Source organism: Sinohyriopsis cumingii, chromosome 19 (genome assembly GCF_028554795.1).
Source record: "Sinohyriopsis cumingii isolate HCF-2022 chromosome 19, ASM2855479v2, whole genome shotgun sequence".
Lineage (NCBI taxonomy): Eukaryota > Metazoa > Mollusca > Bivalvia > Unionida > Unionidae > Sinohyriopsis > Sinohyriopsis cumingii.
This window is the reverse complement of record NC_142979.1, coordinates 44780330-44797214: the sequence shown is the minus strand read 5'-3', so window position 1 is coordinate 44797214 and position 16885 is coordinate 44780330. Positions and strand designations below refer to the sequence as shown.

General features: G+C 36.0%; 2 protein-coding genes across 2 annotated transcripts in view; both read left to right on the top strand.

The window, feature by feature from the left end:
* The window catches only part of LOC149775608 (uncharacterized), a 222246-nt gene that overhangs the window by 45941 nt on the left and 159420 nt on the right, over positions 1-16885 (top strand). The gene's annotated exons all lie outside the window — the stretch shown is intronic.
* Positions 12554-16885, top strand: part of LOC149775609 (uncharacterized) — a 31731-nt gene continuing 27399 nt past the window's right edge. Inside the window, exons 1-3 of the mRNA XM_089943144.1 lie at positions 12554-12669; positions 13213-13803; positions 14576-14657. Of these exons, the coding sequence (XP_089799270.1) occupies positions 12626-12669; positions 13213-13803; positions 14576-14657 (717 nt within the window). The 5' untranslated portion in view covers positions 12554-12625. The remainder of the gene's footprint in view (positions 12670-13212; positions 13804-14575; positions 14658-16885) is intronic.

The window sequence follows — 16885 nt, the reverse complement described above, 5'->3', positions numbered from 1 at the left end:
CAACCGTAGGGGTCCGTTGATTTTATCGTAGTAATGAACACCAGATGTACAGTCACCGACTAGGGTGGCATCCTATGTGCAATGGTTGCTAAACGTTCCACGAGCTGCTAGTTGGGGTCAATCGTACTTGGTATATTGGTAATGAAAAACGATTAGCGGGTTCCTTTAGCTCCAAGGGATTAACACAAGTGACGGAAGTGATAGTTTGCATACGTATTGAGATACCATCTTGTTAAACTGTATAGAATAATAAGCGGTTGCATGTTCAACAGTGAAACATATGTGTGTTTGTGGAGTGTGGGTGGGTGGCAGTAGGTGTGGTATTGTCTCACCCAAATAAAATAAACCTGGGAGTTTTGTTGGGCTTGAATCGATTAAACGGATTGTTTAAGTTGTCACCCTTAAAGTTCCCTTGAGCCTCACTGATAAATGCAGAATATTATTTTGAACTGCAGTGATCGCACTTCAGGTTGTCAGAATAAAGATCCCGACTAATCTGCAAACGGAGGCTGTTGAAGTGCAAGACGTGTCTGAGGAGGAAATTGGTTGCTTAGAGCTGTCCTTGCGAAAACTGCATGTCTTTAACAAGAACATGCAAACCCAAAAGGGCAATCTAAGACTGAAAAGGATATTGCCTCCGTACGGAAATCGTAGAACATGAATAAGAAGAGATCAGTCTCGAACAGCTAAAATCATAACCAAACATATGGAATAAAGCCCAGGGCGTATGGAATCTGCCGGTAGTAACAGCGAAGCTTTGCGTCAACCGCACCAAGGGCAAGCACCCTAAAACTGTTAAATATGATTATATACATCCTTTTTATAGCAATAACAGGCCCTGGCGGTGGTGATTGCTGCACACCGCCACTCCCAAAATGTCAGACTAACAAAACGACGCTAAGAAAGTGGCAAAACAGCCTTAGATTGCAATCTTCAATCCTTCTTGACACTAGAGAATTATGTGCGGCTCAGAACCGTTATAGCGAGACAGGACATTTGACTTAACCGTGTAAAAGGCACCCTTTGTCATCCCGGGAGGAGTTATTCGTGATAAATAACTATGTCAAAGACGCCACCTCTGTGCTGCTGAGAATTCTTTCCGCAGCCTATTCTGAGTTTAAAGGTGCTATGACTAATCTATATATAATTCATGACTTGTAAACAGCTGCAAGATAAAATAATTGTCGAGATGACAAGTCATGTCCTTGAAGGACTTCCTATCAATATAGTGCTCGTTATAAAGATTAAAGATCTATGTACATATAGGGTCCAGGGGGAAGCTGCAGTGGCAAAGCAGAAGTCTGAATCCCGTCGCAGCTTCAAGACTGTAAAAACAATTTATAAGTCAACACCCTTGTTACTGCCATTCAGCCGAAGCCTGTAGACACCATAAGCAGGGACTTTAACGTGCGTAGGTTCGCATCAGAAGGAAGATGGGCGTAACATTTGCCACCTTTCCCTCAACAACAAAAAAAAAAACAACAAACAAACAGATCACGAACAGCCAAATCCGCTATTTGAATATGTCTCTAGGGCGAGGACCAGGAGAGTGGTTCCTTACAGAAAACGAGGCCGGAATAGATGAGGTTAATTTCGAACATTGTTAACCTTCTGACTTAGCACCGATACCAGAAATGTGTTGTCCGAGACGGTATTTAGCTTGACCTCTGCTTGCACACAGATTTCGTAGTGTTTTGAAAGCTGGACACATCTCCGATGAAGAACTCCGGCTAATCATGGATTGAATTGAACAATACCATCAGATAAAAGTAAACATTTGTTCAGGGTCCCACCAAGTACACACTACAGTGACAATCGATAAAGAGGGGGAAAACCGATACGATTTCATCAACGCACTACATTCGTATTAAAACTGACTAGATAATCATAATATAATTACAAACCTTTAATGATTCATCGCCGTCGTACGATGAAGCTGAAGATCCCTTGCGCCTCCCCCAATCAGTGTTGGTAGACTATGGCACACAACTACCATTGTTTATACTATAGACTTTGTTCGAGCAAAAGAATGCAACATGAGAACGAAGAAAGTGTTAACACAAAAAGAAGATCAAACAACTTGACTTATTCAAATTTAAAAGCAATTGAGGGAAACAGGAACTTATTGAGCCATGAATGCCAAACATGGCACCAGAACTATTCAACTTTTCCCCACGTGTTTTTAAAGTATAAAGTAAGAAGAAAGTAACAACTGCGTACAATTCTTCATCCCTCCACGCCCTTCTTTCTGTCTCTCTCACACACAGACACACACAGACACACACACACAAACACACACACTCTCGCGTTTTTCTATTACCCTTAATAACATCACTAGATCAGATAATGCATTCATGAACATCAAAGCTTCATGGATAGATAAATCATTATTATTAATGTTTTATGAACACAAGAACCGTAACAATTTGTTTTTTTTTCGCCCCTGTTCCGTTTTTTGTTTCGTCACCATTGTTTCTTTGTTTACATCACTTTCTTTATTATTTCACCTTCCAATTCGATGTTTCAAAACATGAAACAATAAGCATTTGAGGAGTAAATCAGTCTCATATAATGAACTATATAACAAAAAAGACACTTACCAATGTTATGGTGAAAATGCCAACTTAAGTACAGCAGGTTATCTAAGCTTAAACGTTGTCTCAGACTGTTCCACATTGGCTATTACAGTATTAATACAGTTTACCACGGGAATGGTTATTAATACGTTAAATAAGGTTCAGTTTATCGCTAACGCAAATCTGAAATCCTTTCACTGCATTTTCCAAGAGTATTATGTAGCGAAACATTGACTTGAGTCAGCTTACAATATCACTGTATCATAGACACGTTTGGAAGTAACTGTTGAGCTGTATTGAGATGAGATAAAACTAGTTTCACTGACAAATCCTGTTTGGAATGACAAAACGTTATGTGAGACCGCTTTATATGAAAAAAGATACTGGAAACAGATATGCATTCTCGCCACTACAGTACCAGTTTTCTCTGCCACAAAAGACTTAAACCTCAATAGTGCGGAGGACCGGCGAGGGGATGGGCCGTTCAAGGGGCTTTGGAATTGTTAAAGAGCGGTGGTCCTTTTGGAGGAGTTGAATTGAATCTTATCTTTAAGAGTAGGAGTGGGTAGTGCATCTATTGGTCCGGTGAACTGAAAAGGAATTTATCATACTGCTCCCCAACCCCGCTTCAACATGTTGTTGTATTCCTTCTATGTGTATTGGAGAGACCACTTTAACCTTTTAATTAGTGCCATCTCCTGTAGGGGTACGAGATCATTGTGAGAGAACTTGCTAAATTTATGATAATAAGATCTTTTTGGCATGAGCTATCATTTTCACGAGCAGGACAATTCAAATTTTGTACGATCTCAAAATAAAATATAATTACCGCTCTCCCATATTCTATCTTGATTCGTGCTATTCATTCATTCTTACTGCGATAAGTGAAAATGATAAAGTGCCATAGTTGTTGTGCAATATAAATTAAAGTCTGGCTGACGTTGTGTTGAATCCGCTTCTTCGACAATTGCTCTACACGTCCGGTATTCGTGAATTACGTACATTTTACACACTATGCACCACGTTGATGGGAACCTACCAAAGAATCACTGCAGTTTAGTGAGAGTTTCTAAACTGGCCGTTATCGAATTCACATCAATATTGTGTGAATGACATCAGTGAATAACCAATCGAGAGACAGACATATTACTATTTACCAGACTGTATTAGTTTTGCTAATTTAGACTGCTGCTAGCTAATTAATCGGCGATAGTTACATTCAATAACTTCTAGAGTGTTCTTTTCTCCGGATCTCTGGCCAGGAAAATCAATCGATGGGATGGATGCTGGAAAAATCATATAGGTAGGCCTACGTATGCAGCACTGAGAAATGAATTAATACGTAACACGGACATTTTTTTTATCCCTAACGGCACCCACAGTTTTATCTCACGAAGAAATTACCGTACAATTTTATATATACACAACACAACCATTTAGGTAGATATATGAAAGCTGGATGCAGCGAACGCCAATGTTCACATAACTAAATATTACAGAGTTTGTAACTGTCTTAAATATTCTAGTTGATATGATTATTGTATCTTGAAGGAAGAGTTTTGCAACATATTTTACATTTATAATTTTTTAATACCCTTGTGCCTAAAGCTAGCCACATTAAAAAGTACATCAAATCATACATCCGCGTTTGAAATAGTAACAGTTTCAACAAGACATGCCTTAAACCAAGGGTCTAAAATATACCACTGGCGGGTACCTTTGCATCGTGTGGAGTTATTACAAGCGGAATTGTAAGCTAGTTTCGATAAAAATTCGGTGGTTAGATCCTTTACTTATTGTTTCCAACATTTCAACTGCCTACCTTTATACGAGCCGTTTGCGCGTATGAAAATGTTTAAGTAATGCGGCCCTCGGACCAGTGTATTAGTGATCACGTGGCTTTCATGGTAATTTGAGTTTATGAGCCTAGCCTGTAATAAAATCAAGACTGTGCGGCTGATGCGAGAGAAGTATGACACAGGACATCGCGTGTGCAAAAGATAGAGCACAAAATTCGACCGCTTAGTGTAAGATCTGCAAACGGAAATGGAGCCTCCAGCTGGTGGTATCAAGTGATTCCTTTCCTATGTTCTACTCTTAGAACAGAAACCTTAGTACTGAGTTGGAAATTTTGCTCATACAATTTTGCAATTTCCTCTTTTCTCACAATCCAAAGTATCTAATTTGCTTAAACTTTAAATAGTGTAGCGTCCACATCGAGGTATAACTTTATTCTGTAGGTTCCCAAAAGCAATGTACGTCGACCATACAAAGTTAGACAAGGTAGCATTTGTATGAGTTGGCATCATAAGAGACATTATACGTAATAAACACTGTGAAAGAAATCAGTTCACATATCGGTAGAATGCAACATGAGTTCCAATATATTGCATACGTTTTGGAAGATCTGACCATAAAGAAACTTCGGACATAAAAAGGCTGATTTTTCAATGCAAGAATAAAACATTAGATAATCACAATTTATTTCAGTAATAGCTATATTTGTGAGTGGGCATCTTACTTTGCTAAATTAAACTAGTGGTTTCGCAATTGCCTTATACCTTTATATGAAATCTTGTTTTCTTTTTCTTTTACCCGTACACTACCTTGTGCTAAATGAAATTGTCAAGCAGCTGATAAATTTCAAGTTTTCTCCTCTGCCCATACTCAATATATTCGACTACAGATGAATTATGAAGTAGCATGGTGGGGTCTGCATGAATTTAGTTTTAAACATTATTGCTCTTTTTTATTTCCATTTAATTTTGCAAACTTAATGTTAGAAATAATACATTACCATAAGTAAACAAAGAAGATATTAAAAGCATCATGCTGTTCACATAAATGTCGGCAAGGTTTTATTTTAAGATTTATGTCCATTTAGGATATTAGACAAGAACATTGCCCATACGTAGACTAGATATTCATGTCAGTAGAACTGATTGAATTTTCTGTCGTTCTCATTTAAGTCATATATAAAAAATGCATAGTGTAAGAACTAAATTGGGACAACGTTAAACAACACTCAAAGCATGTCAGATTATTACACTATACTTTCTTTCGATTTCCAACATGTTTGATCCGGATTCGTTTCTTTCGTTTTAATTCCTCCCGATTATTCGAGTACCCACTTATTGCGATATATAAAGGAAGCTTTCTGTATTCAGCACAGTGGCAGTAATGTTTGCCTCAAGTGGACATCACGATCCTGAATGACAAGGATGAACAAAGTGTAGTAAATTATCTAAGTTTGAAGGTCAATATGGGGCTTGCAAGATTTGGTTCCACCTTTTAAGATGTTATAATTACTTTTTACTGTATTAATATCAGTGGCGTTGTACTTGCAGCTAGTTAGCATAGTGTTTAGAAGGAATGACGACGTTATAGGCGTGTATTAAAATGTTTCAAATATAAAGTCCTCACAGGAAAAGAAATTACACTATAAAATTATCTGTCTGTGTATCTATTTCTGGATCGGCAGCAAGATTGTTTATTAAAACGGCTGAGAAACTGATCACTTTAAATGTTTACATCCCGATTTGAAAATGCTCCTCAAAATTTAAAAGTGTAGAATTTATTTAAATAAAATCTTAATTATATATTAATATTTTAGAGGAATGTTATAGCTAATTGCCATGTAATTGTTATAGTCCATAATTAACTCCACTGAATTAGGGTTTCTTATTTGTAACTTGAAAAACTGAGTTTCTTGTTTTTCTAAAAATGCATAAGACTGTCAATCGACTCAGATTTGGTAAAATTAAGTAAGATATTTCTTCTTATTTTGCAAATCGGAACGCGTATCGTAATTAAATAACATGTATTATGCATTACATTATTTATGTTTTCCTGGTGTTAAAACTGAAATTAATTCTTTAATAAACACTGAAAAGTAATATTAATGAAAAAAATAGCTGCTAACAGAACCGACACATAAAGATTAAAGTCATATGCCTATACACATCCCATCATTGTCATCATAATCGTCGTCGTCATCATGTCTTTCCATTTACTTTTAGTAGAAGTAGTATTAGTGGTAATAGTGTTGTGATGAAAAGACATTCAATAGATTCGTAATTTGGGGGCTAAAATGGATGAACATATTCTTTTTAAAGGAATCAAATAATTAAACAATATTGCATTACAAAAACGACAATATTATTATTATTATTAAAACGAATTCTGAAAAATATTCATACCAAGTTGCAGACGTGATATTTCTTTGCGTACCAGTACCTGGATTCTTTCAAGGCACCAGAACAGTGCGTATTTTTGGATTATAATGCAGATTAATGGCTATATTTGTTCAAATTGATATTGTTTTTTCTTGCTTCATGCAATAGATTTATACATATTTCTATAGAATTTGTAATCTTCAAATGATTCACTAATGCCTTTTAATCTGAGCTGTCTTAGATATCTTAAGGTTTTACTTTTGGCGGTCATGAAATCGGTGTCAAACCAAGGCTGACACTTAGCATGTCTTCTTCGAGATGTCACACTTAGGTTTTGCTTTCTGTTGATTGTCTGCATCATGGTAAATATCAGTAATTGATTCGACGCATTCATTAAATTTATTATTGTTTATCGCATTTAAAATCTTATCCATATTTAGAGATAATAGTTCTTTGTAATATTGGATAAAAGATAGACCTTCTTTGTTTTTATAATTATTTAATTTGTTCAGTTCTGTTAACCTGATACAGGCAAATGAAAACAGTCAGCTAATTCATGGGATATTAGATTGAACAAACACTGAAGAGGAGGTTCGCTTAGCTTTGAGTAAACTGAAACATGACAAGGCTGGGGAAATACATGCTTTATCCAGCGATTTCTTTATGTGTACTGGCAACACAATTATACCAATATTAAGAATATTATTTGATAAACTATTCGATGCTGATGCAAATGAACCCGCCAAGTACAAAAAGCATTAGTCTACTACATGTTTTAAGCAAGGCGTTTACATCAATTTTAAATAACAGGATAAATGGATGGGTGTACTAAAAAGAATTACTGGGCGAAAGCAAGTCGGATTTAGAGAAGATAATATATTTATATTATGCACATTAATTTGTAAATATTTCAGAAAACGTAGGAATAGATTTTATGCAGTATTTTTTGACTAGGAAAAAGCTTTTGATGTGATAGAGAAACGTTTACCGTACCAAAAGCTAGTTAGTGAATATATGAGTGAAACAATTCTAAAAATCATTAGGACTATTTTTAATGATAAGAAACATGTGTTAAGTCCAACAATATTATTACTGATGTGTTTAATTGTCCTTTGGGTGTACGCCAAATTTGTGTTTGATCGCTTTTACGTTGTTTTTTTTGTTGAACGATTTAAAAACCATTTTAGCTGCATGAAACAAGGGAGTGTAGGTAGAAACCTTGGAACTTTTTTTTACTGCTGTTTGCAGGCAATTTAATGTTCTTTGCTGACACTGCTCATCAGTTGCAAACTATGCTCAATAGGTTACATACATATTGCCTAACGTGAACGTTAGAAGTATTTATGGAAAAGACAAGAGTAGTTGTATTTCGGAGAGGTGGCTATTTTGGCCATATAGAGGTAATGATCTAATCAAATTATAAGTATTTAGGATGCATATTGTCTTCAAAAAGTCTTGGTATATGTGCTATAAAACAATATGTTTGCAGGTGCTGAAGGCTACACATATATTGAACCAAAGTCATTCAAAGTTTCTCAACAATTTGGCAGATTACCTGGGTTCCTTCGTCTCTTTGACACGAAGATAGCTCCCATCCTTAACTGTGGGGCTGATTTGTGGGAGTTTTACGATACCAATGATATTGAAGAAACTCATTTGTCATTCTTTAAATATATTCTTGGTACATCTAAGTCTATTCCAAACACAATCGTATATAATGAATTAGAAAGAATTAGTATGCACAGTATAAGATATAAACGTATTTTGAGATATTGGCTAAGAATACCAACAATGCTAATACCAACAATGACAAATATAAACAACGTTACAAATTACAGTTAAGACGGGAAAAGAATTGTAATTGTTGGGCTAACAATGATTAAAAGCTTCTATTTACATTTAGATTGGCAATGTTTGGTGTGCTCAGGGCGTAAAACATGACAATATAGCCTTAATTGTTCAGCCAGCGATGTGAAGATAATTTTAGACAAAAGCTACAGGATGAGATTAAATCGATGGAAAGACTACGTTTTAATATATCATTCGGAGTATGACATGTCAAAGATATATAGAACTGTTAGGGGATGGCCAATTAGTTGTATAATTACTGTGCTTAGTGTGAGGAACATGTCAATCAGAGGTAATACGAGAATATATGAAAGTATTTGCAACGTTAATATCGAACATGAATGCCGTGTGTGATTTGATTTGAAATTTTTACATAGCTTTAACAATGTTTCAGTCATCTCGCTACGATGTCTGCTCTGTGGCAGTTTATGGTGATGTCTAGCACTGGGGCATGATGCCGCAGACATGTAGCATGATGTCCCACCCAGTCACATTACCCTGACACCGGGACGACCAGTCCTAACACTAACCTCTTAATGCTGAACGCCAAGCGAGGCAGCTGTTAGTACCATTTTTGTAAGTCTTTGGTATGACTCGGTCGGGGATCGAACCCACGACCTCCCGCATCCGAGGCGGTCGCTCTAACCACTAGGTCACCGGAGCAGTTGCCATTCCATTACTGCATGTCCGATATATGGAGACTTACGAAGAAAATATTTACCGACCTTTGTAGATAAAATTCAAACTTTAGAAGAATTGATGACTTTTATTCAAAACGATACTAGTCAAATTCTAATCACTAATTTAGAAATGTTTACTATAAAAGCCTTAAAGTTTAGAGAAACCGTTTGATCATCGACTCCTGCTACATAAGACTCAGACAAATATAATAAAACTTGCTCCATGCATGCTTTACGGTTCTCTTTAAATTATTCTATCAGATTGCTGTGTAATATTTATAGGTTACTGCATTTGTATGGGAAAATAGGAACGAGTTTTCGGAATGAATACAGCACGAACTTGTGAGTGCAGTATATCCTTCCGACAAAACGAGTTCGTATTTTCCCATACAAATGCAGTAACCTTTTTATTATATGCTCATTTATTTATTCTACCTAAGGTTTAATTATATAAACAAAATACACTACAAGAAACAACGTAAATGAATGAATGCCGTATTCCAAACTAAATACACAAGCGCAGATTTGACATTACAAAATGACATCATTATTAATGCGCACATAGCTCCGCCCAGATAAATTTGAACTTAGTCGCGCGGTCGACAGAACTTTTGAAAGAGAATGGCGTGTCTAGTTAAAATTGAAATTTGCAGTCATATTGTGAATGAATGGGCATTACAACGACTTTTCCATTTGATCTGGAGTGAATATATTTTGGTATTTTGTTTCGATTCGACGAAAGTTTGTGATTTTGGTCTGGATTCATCTGTGCAAATTGTACATGGAATACATCGGATTGAAGCTGCGCGGGAGAAGCGTGTTTATGTCTACAAATGTGTTTCTCTTTCTGTCACTGAATGTTTGAAATCATAACGTGGGAAAAATATGAAGTCTTTCAATTGCAATTTTCAAAAAGACGCTATGGAATTTAATGTGTATTTCATTTTGAGTGCAGTAAGGATGATGCAATTGCACTCATCATCGAAATTACACGACACTTTCGAAATGTGTAATCCAGATTGAAAACCTATGACATGGTTCATGTAAGTCGGATTTGCAGAATTAAGAAAAAACATTTTGAGGAAATTCAGGATGTAAAACTGTAAGTATATTTTATTTTGCCATTCTTATCACCAGCTAAAGAAAATAGTATATGCCTTGTTATTTGTAAGGACCTAATCCGTCATTTATATAAGGTAGCTAGCCTAAATCAGTAACATTGTATCAACGCAAAATGTCAAGACAGCTGGTTTCTTCTTTTTTTCTTGCAGTCCACGAAACATGTTTTAGTTCATTCAGAAACAAAATGTAAACAACCACAACGCAAAGAGCCTCTTACGGGAGTGTACACGATTTGTTGACAAATCAAAAGTGCTGGCGTCTGAGTCCATTGTTTATTTACAAAAGAAAATAGTTCCTTTATTCACGTGAATGCTATATGTGTATTGTCGCGCGCGTTCAGTATCGGGGAATATTGAACGATTCTGTCAATGTAAAGTTAACGGGGGAAAAAATGAGCATATAATAAATATTTATATCTCACCCAATTAGAAAAATAGAATAATGATTACTGTCATATATAACACTTCCAAAATATATGATGTCCTTTTTGTTGCGCTCTAAAACTTCTTTTTGTTGCGCATGATGGATGGATATGTACTATGGGTCAGTAGCCTGTATTACAAATAAACACTATTATTATTATTATTATTATTTGATTATTATTATTATTATCTACAGTGATAGCTTGGCTAATTTAACTAATTTATCTCGTACTCATAGTTTTTTTTAGTGGTAAGTCGGGTTCCGCTTTCTTTACCGTTTTATTAATATAATTTTCATCTTTTTCTTAGGTTCATCTTTTGTAACGGTCCGTTCTCATCATATTATTGTTTCTAATGCTGGAGGTCGCGGGTCCGAACACCGGCTGAGCCATACCAAAGACTTATAAAAATGGTACTAATACAAATCACAAACACACATTATTCAGTTTGTTTCAGAAGTATTAAAACTATGGGCATTGCAGATATTAGATGCAGACGAAAATGGGTTTACTGAAATGGACTAATCTAGAAGAAAGAAAAGAACAGTGAGCAGGCTGGCAGCTTGCTGACATCGGGAGCTTCCGTTTGCATTGAAACGCTAATAAGTCGACTGCGTTTGGGACCGTTTGGCAACGGTCAGGTTAGAATCTGTAAATCAGTGAATGAAATATGTGTGTATATGTGTGTTTGTGTGCGTGTGTGTGATTTGGATTTTTAAATTAGCTTTAACAATTTGAGTCATATCGCTACGATGTTTGCAGTGCAGCAGTTTATAGTGATGCCTAGCACTGAGGCATCATTCCGCAGATATGTAGCACCATGCCCCCCCCCCCAGTGACGTTATCCTGACACCAGGCCGACCAGTCATCACACTAACCTCTTAATGCTGAACGCCAAGCGAGGCAGATGTTAGTACCACTTTTATAAGTCTTTGGTATGACTTAGGCCGGGGTTCGAACCCGCATCCAAGGTGGACGCTCTAACCACTTTAACCAGCGGAGCGGTCACTCATTGAATTAAATAAGTACATTTTGTGCATTTTTTATATTACTGATGATTTTCGTTTTCAAAACCCGTGCGCGGTTGCACAAACGGAAGGGTGTGCGAATCCTACAGAAGACATGACGACGTCGTATAGTTTCCGCATATCCCTCTCACCCACTCCGTCCCCTCTCCCGGGCAGCTTGTACCTCCTACCGATTTCTAAAATCAAAGAAAAGCATCGTGTGTATAAAAATGCACAAAATTGTCCGATTTCATTTGTTGATTCATAATTACTCACTCATGCTGTCCTAACATTATCAAACCTAACCGAACTTCAACATTAACACGGCGTCCATATTCGTGTGGGCAAGTGTTTTTTTTTTTTTCTTCAAAGAACATGAGTGATGTAGTTCATAGTTTTCTGTTAGCTTCGGATAAATGTGTAAATTTCCGCAACATTGAGAGGCAAGGACATCTTCCTACCCCATTCCTTTTTTCTTTTGTTTTTATTTAGAAATATTAAGATTATAATTGGATGCCGACTATAGGGGGATGGGTACACAGCACCCCACCCGTTAAAAAATATCAATTATAGATAGCCCATCGCCATATACTAGTATATTTCTTTCATATTCAGCAATACATAAAGACTACGTGAACTCCAGCATATTATTTATTCCTTTTCAACACCTTAAAACCGTACCCACGTTGGTAATTTCAGTATTTGTTCTCCTTTTGCTTTTTTAGACATATCTCCGTATAATAGGACTGAGAGAATGGCTGCAAGTTGTAAGCTTGGGTAATTTGCACAGCCAAGAATGGAAATTTATTTCAGTAACCTGGGAAGGGAGCGGGCGAGAAGGTCTGTATAATCTTTTCATAGGTAGCAAATTTAGATAATGAAATGTTTCAAAAAAGGCAATTTGCTGACCTCATTTGGGTTACTCGTTGCAAATAAACGTTGCCTGACTTAACGTTTAGAACATAATGTCTTCCCAAATAGATCCAGATCAGACTACTGTACCATACATTATGCTTTGCTTAGTGACAAATTCAAATACAAAGTTAACCGTATCATTCCGGATTCATATTATTATTAATTATGTTCATTTATTTCTTACTAAAAAGGGACGAAGTCTCCGTAACGTAATGGTAGTGATACCTTTTTATCTGTTTGAAACAGATTTAAGTATATATCCTTTTTTGAGGAATATTTGTCTCTTTACACAAGAATAAGATTTCTAAAATTATTCCATTGCATATTTACCTTCCATCCTAATCTTCTTTAACGGAAACATTTATCGATATTAATTAGATCGGGTAACTATATCAGTAGCAAGTCCAACAAGGTAATACCTGTTTATCGTAGTTTTGTATACAGAAAATTGTCGTGTTTTAATTTCAGATTAGTTTGTAAAGGAAGCCGACATCAAGGCGAGTACAAAAATGGAGGAAGACAGTGCACATATGTAGCGCTTGTATTTCTATGTTTGGATGGCTATCCTCAGAACACAGAAGATGCTGATCGCATTCTGCAAACTGGAACTGACCTGTATACATCATTGGCTTGTCAAAGAGATGGAGTAATGGTGAATGAATTGCCCAGGACTGTAGTTATTGAAAACCATCTAGTACAGTTGACCTTGTATGAGACGAGAAGTGGAATGATGTCCCAAAAATCTGATAATACCGTCAACATTTCTTTCTGTATAGCTTCCGCTGTACGTCAGTGCTTTGAAGAATCAAGTGCAGCATTTCTTATATTAGGAACCAGCCCTGGTTCGACCATTGGAATAAAAAAACTGGAGAACGGTGCCTTCATTGTGATTGATCCGCATAGCCGTGATGACGAAGGCATGTGCTCGCCAAATGGGAAAGCTGTTGTGTTACAAGCTAAGTCACAAGCAAGCCTGGTCGATTATATTGAAGAATTGACAAAATCCATATCGAGAGTTGATTTGCAGTTTGAGTTAACCGCTATACGTATCAGAAAAAAGTGAGAATATTACAAATGTTCCCCTTTTCATTGAAAACTTTAAACCTAATTGGGATCCATTACTCATCCTCTCTTGCTTCATTTTCAAATTTAGTCATTAAATGCTCCGTTCCTGTCAGTTTTATTAAATAAAGGAACTGAATATCAGCATTTTGCAAAACCAGACTGACACAATGACATTTATACTCTTGACAGTAGGATTACGGATTTAAGCCAAATGCCCGTATTGATAAAAAAAAAATATTTTTGATTTTTAAGCACTCTTTTTTTTTCACAACTGGCAGTTCAAGTTCAACTTGAATATTTAATTGAACTTACCTTAGACATTCAAAAGGGGGTTGCTTTTGTATATAACAGTACATACACTAATAATTCAATTCAAATATTGTATGCTGAGAGTTTCTATAACAAATAATTTGTTGATTTGATCGAAATTATCTTTTTGTGAGGAAGAAACTGCATTTTACATAAGCCGTTATCAGCGTGAAACATTATGCTAACATAAACATGGCATTTTGTATGCTTCGACTATCCGAATTAACTTGACAGTATAGAGAAAATCAGCGTCTGCAGGTTGAGACCTATTATTGAACACTTTTCAGTAGGTTTAGTTTTAAATAACTCATGATCAGAACATTAGAATATGCATTTCGTTCACACATTGAAAAAAAACAATTTAGTCGCCATGACGTCTGTCACATAATTTCCTCAATTAGCAGTAATTTGCTCCCACGTTCTTTTGTAGGAACCTATATTTGTTTATCTGTTTCAGTTCTAATAACCGTGTTCAATCTGTTCACTCTAAAGCAGTTCGTCAAGGACAAGATAACATGGACATTGCGGGTGTACCAAAGGTATGTCGTATTTTTATGAACAATTTATAAGAATCAAGTTCAAGGTATTAAAATTTCTTTCTTTTGTTAATTATTATATTTTGTTTTCGAAAACAGACAATGTCATGAAACGATAATTATAAGTTTGATGCGCTTGTGGAGAGGAAACATAATATTAAGCTGATTTTAATTTTTCAGATGTAGAAATTCTAGAGGTATAAAATATGAAAACATATAGGGTAGACGATTGTAACCTGAATTGTAGTTGGTAACAGTGATATCAGTTACTCTTGTGTTTGTGTATGAGATGCAAATTGTATTTACATGCAAGTCCGAGGAAGGGTTGTGGAGAGGAGGAGAGACGGATAACTATATCTACACACACACACACACACACACACACACACACACACATATATATATATATATATATATATATATATATATATATATATATATATATATATAGATAATAGTGTGGGTGTACCGATAGTCGGGATTCGGAGCTCTTAAACGGTTATATTTTGAAACCACAATTCAAGATACAGATACATTTTCTGCGTTTGATACCTGGCAAAAAAATAAATAAAACCTCTTTAAAAATGTGAGCTAAAAGGAGATAAGGCATTTAAACCAAAACATGTATTCTCTTATTAATATGTATAGGCGTTTTTGTCGATTTATTTCACAACTAACTGACAGGGTATATTCAAAATCAAAGCGTCTGTCTATAATGGAGTGTTAAAAGTGTTTGAAACTAAGCAGTGGCCCAAAACCTACAGTAGGGTCCCCCTCCCATCTTTCAACTTGAGCATCATCCCATGCATGCCAATGTCGGAATTAATATATGAATTTAATATACACAATAGGATACAATGCCATGGGGTTCTTGATTGGCTGCTAGGTTTGGTTTGTTGTGCTACGGCACAACATTATTAGTAATGTTATAACGTGCCAGCAAAAGTAGGGTAAGGTTGAGATTGTTATCAAGAAAACGTTTGTCGACTAAAACATTAATAGGAGATTGTTTTGATTCCCTTAAGACGTCACATGAACACTTGCACATCTGAGTAGTCTTCCGTTCACTGATCACTGTTGTCAGAAGCCATGTGAAAAATATTCATGTGATTTTAGGTCCTTCATATATAGGATCTGTTGTTCGATCAATTTCCTCTTACTCAGTTTCTAAATCTAGATGAAATGGATCAGATTGTACATTATAGTTTCGGAGACAAACGTACAGAGGGATTGGAAACTCCTTATCTAGGCCACCAAATATAAATCGGTCCCTATTGCTCTGTAAATGAGGTTTCCAGTACACTACAGAATAAACAGAGTGCACGATTTGATGTTGGGGTAAGATAAAGATATTCTAAGAAAATGGCAAACAATATTGTTCAATAATAAACAGTGTGTCTAAAGCAATGACGATATACGTAATAAAATAATAGCCTTTTATTATTTGAGGAATATAAACCAGTCCGATTAGATTAATGACGAGGTGGGTGAAAAAGAAGAACCAATAAATAAACAAGAGTAGAATCTACATCTTCAGAGCAATACTCAAAGAAATGAGAATGGTGTAGGTACTATACGGCCTCTTTTGAAACATTTAAAAATAGTAGTTGATCTGACATTTTCATGGCAAAAATTTGAATAACATTCGAGTAACTTATAATTGCAAATGATGTTTAAATTTTATTAGATATGACATCATACACACGTGCACATGACTTAACATTCGGCTGTCTTCCGTTGACTCTCCAACGTTTCATCCTTTGTGATCGAATCATGGTGTTTCTCTGAGTCATTGATCCGGGTCATCCTTGGTAGATCTGCATCCACTGTTGATTCTGACGTAAAGATTTTCAATACAAGTGTATGTGCCATTTCACGTTGCGTACCGTATGCTAAGTTGACAGTGCTGTGTCAGAAGGTAGTGTAAAAAAGATTGTATTTTTCGTATGGATGTAGAAAACACATGCACTTTAAAGGCAGTGCGTAAGATTGATGACGTATCCTACATATGGAGTTGCTCCAATGAGAAAGGCAAATGACAAAGATGACTTCACGGCAGACAAAAGTAAATGGTCACACGAAGTTTCTTTTCCACGTATAGGTCCTAAACATTTCTCCAGAACATAAACATTTTCGCTTCCTCTATCAGGTATCGAATTGTCTTTCTGCTACTAGAGTTGTTAACACTCACATAATGTTTAAAAATCATGATCAGGGCCTAATACTTACTT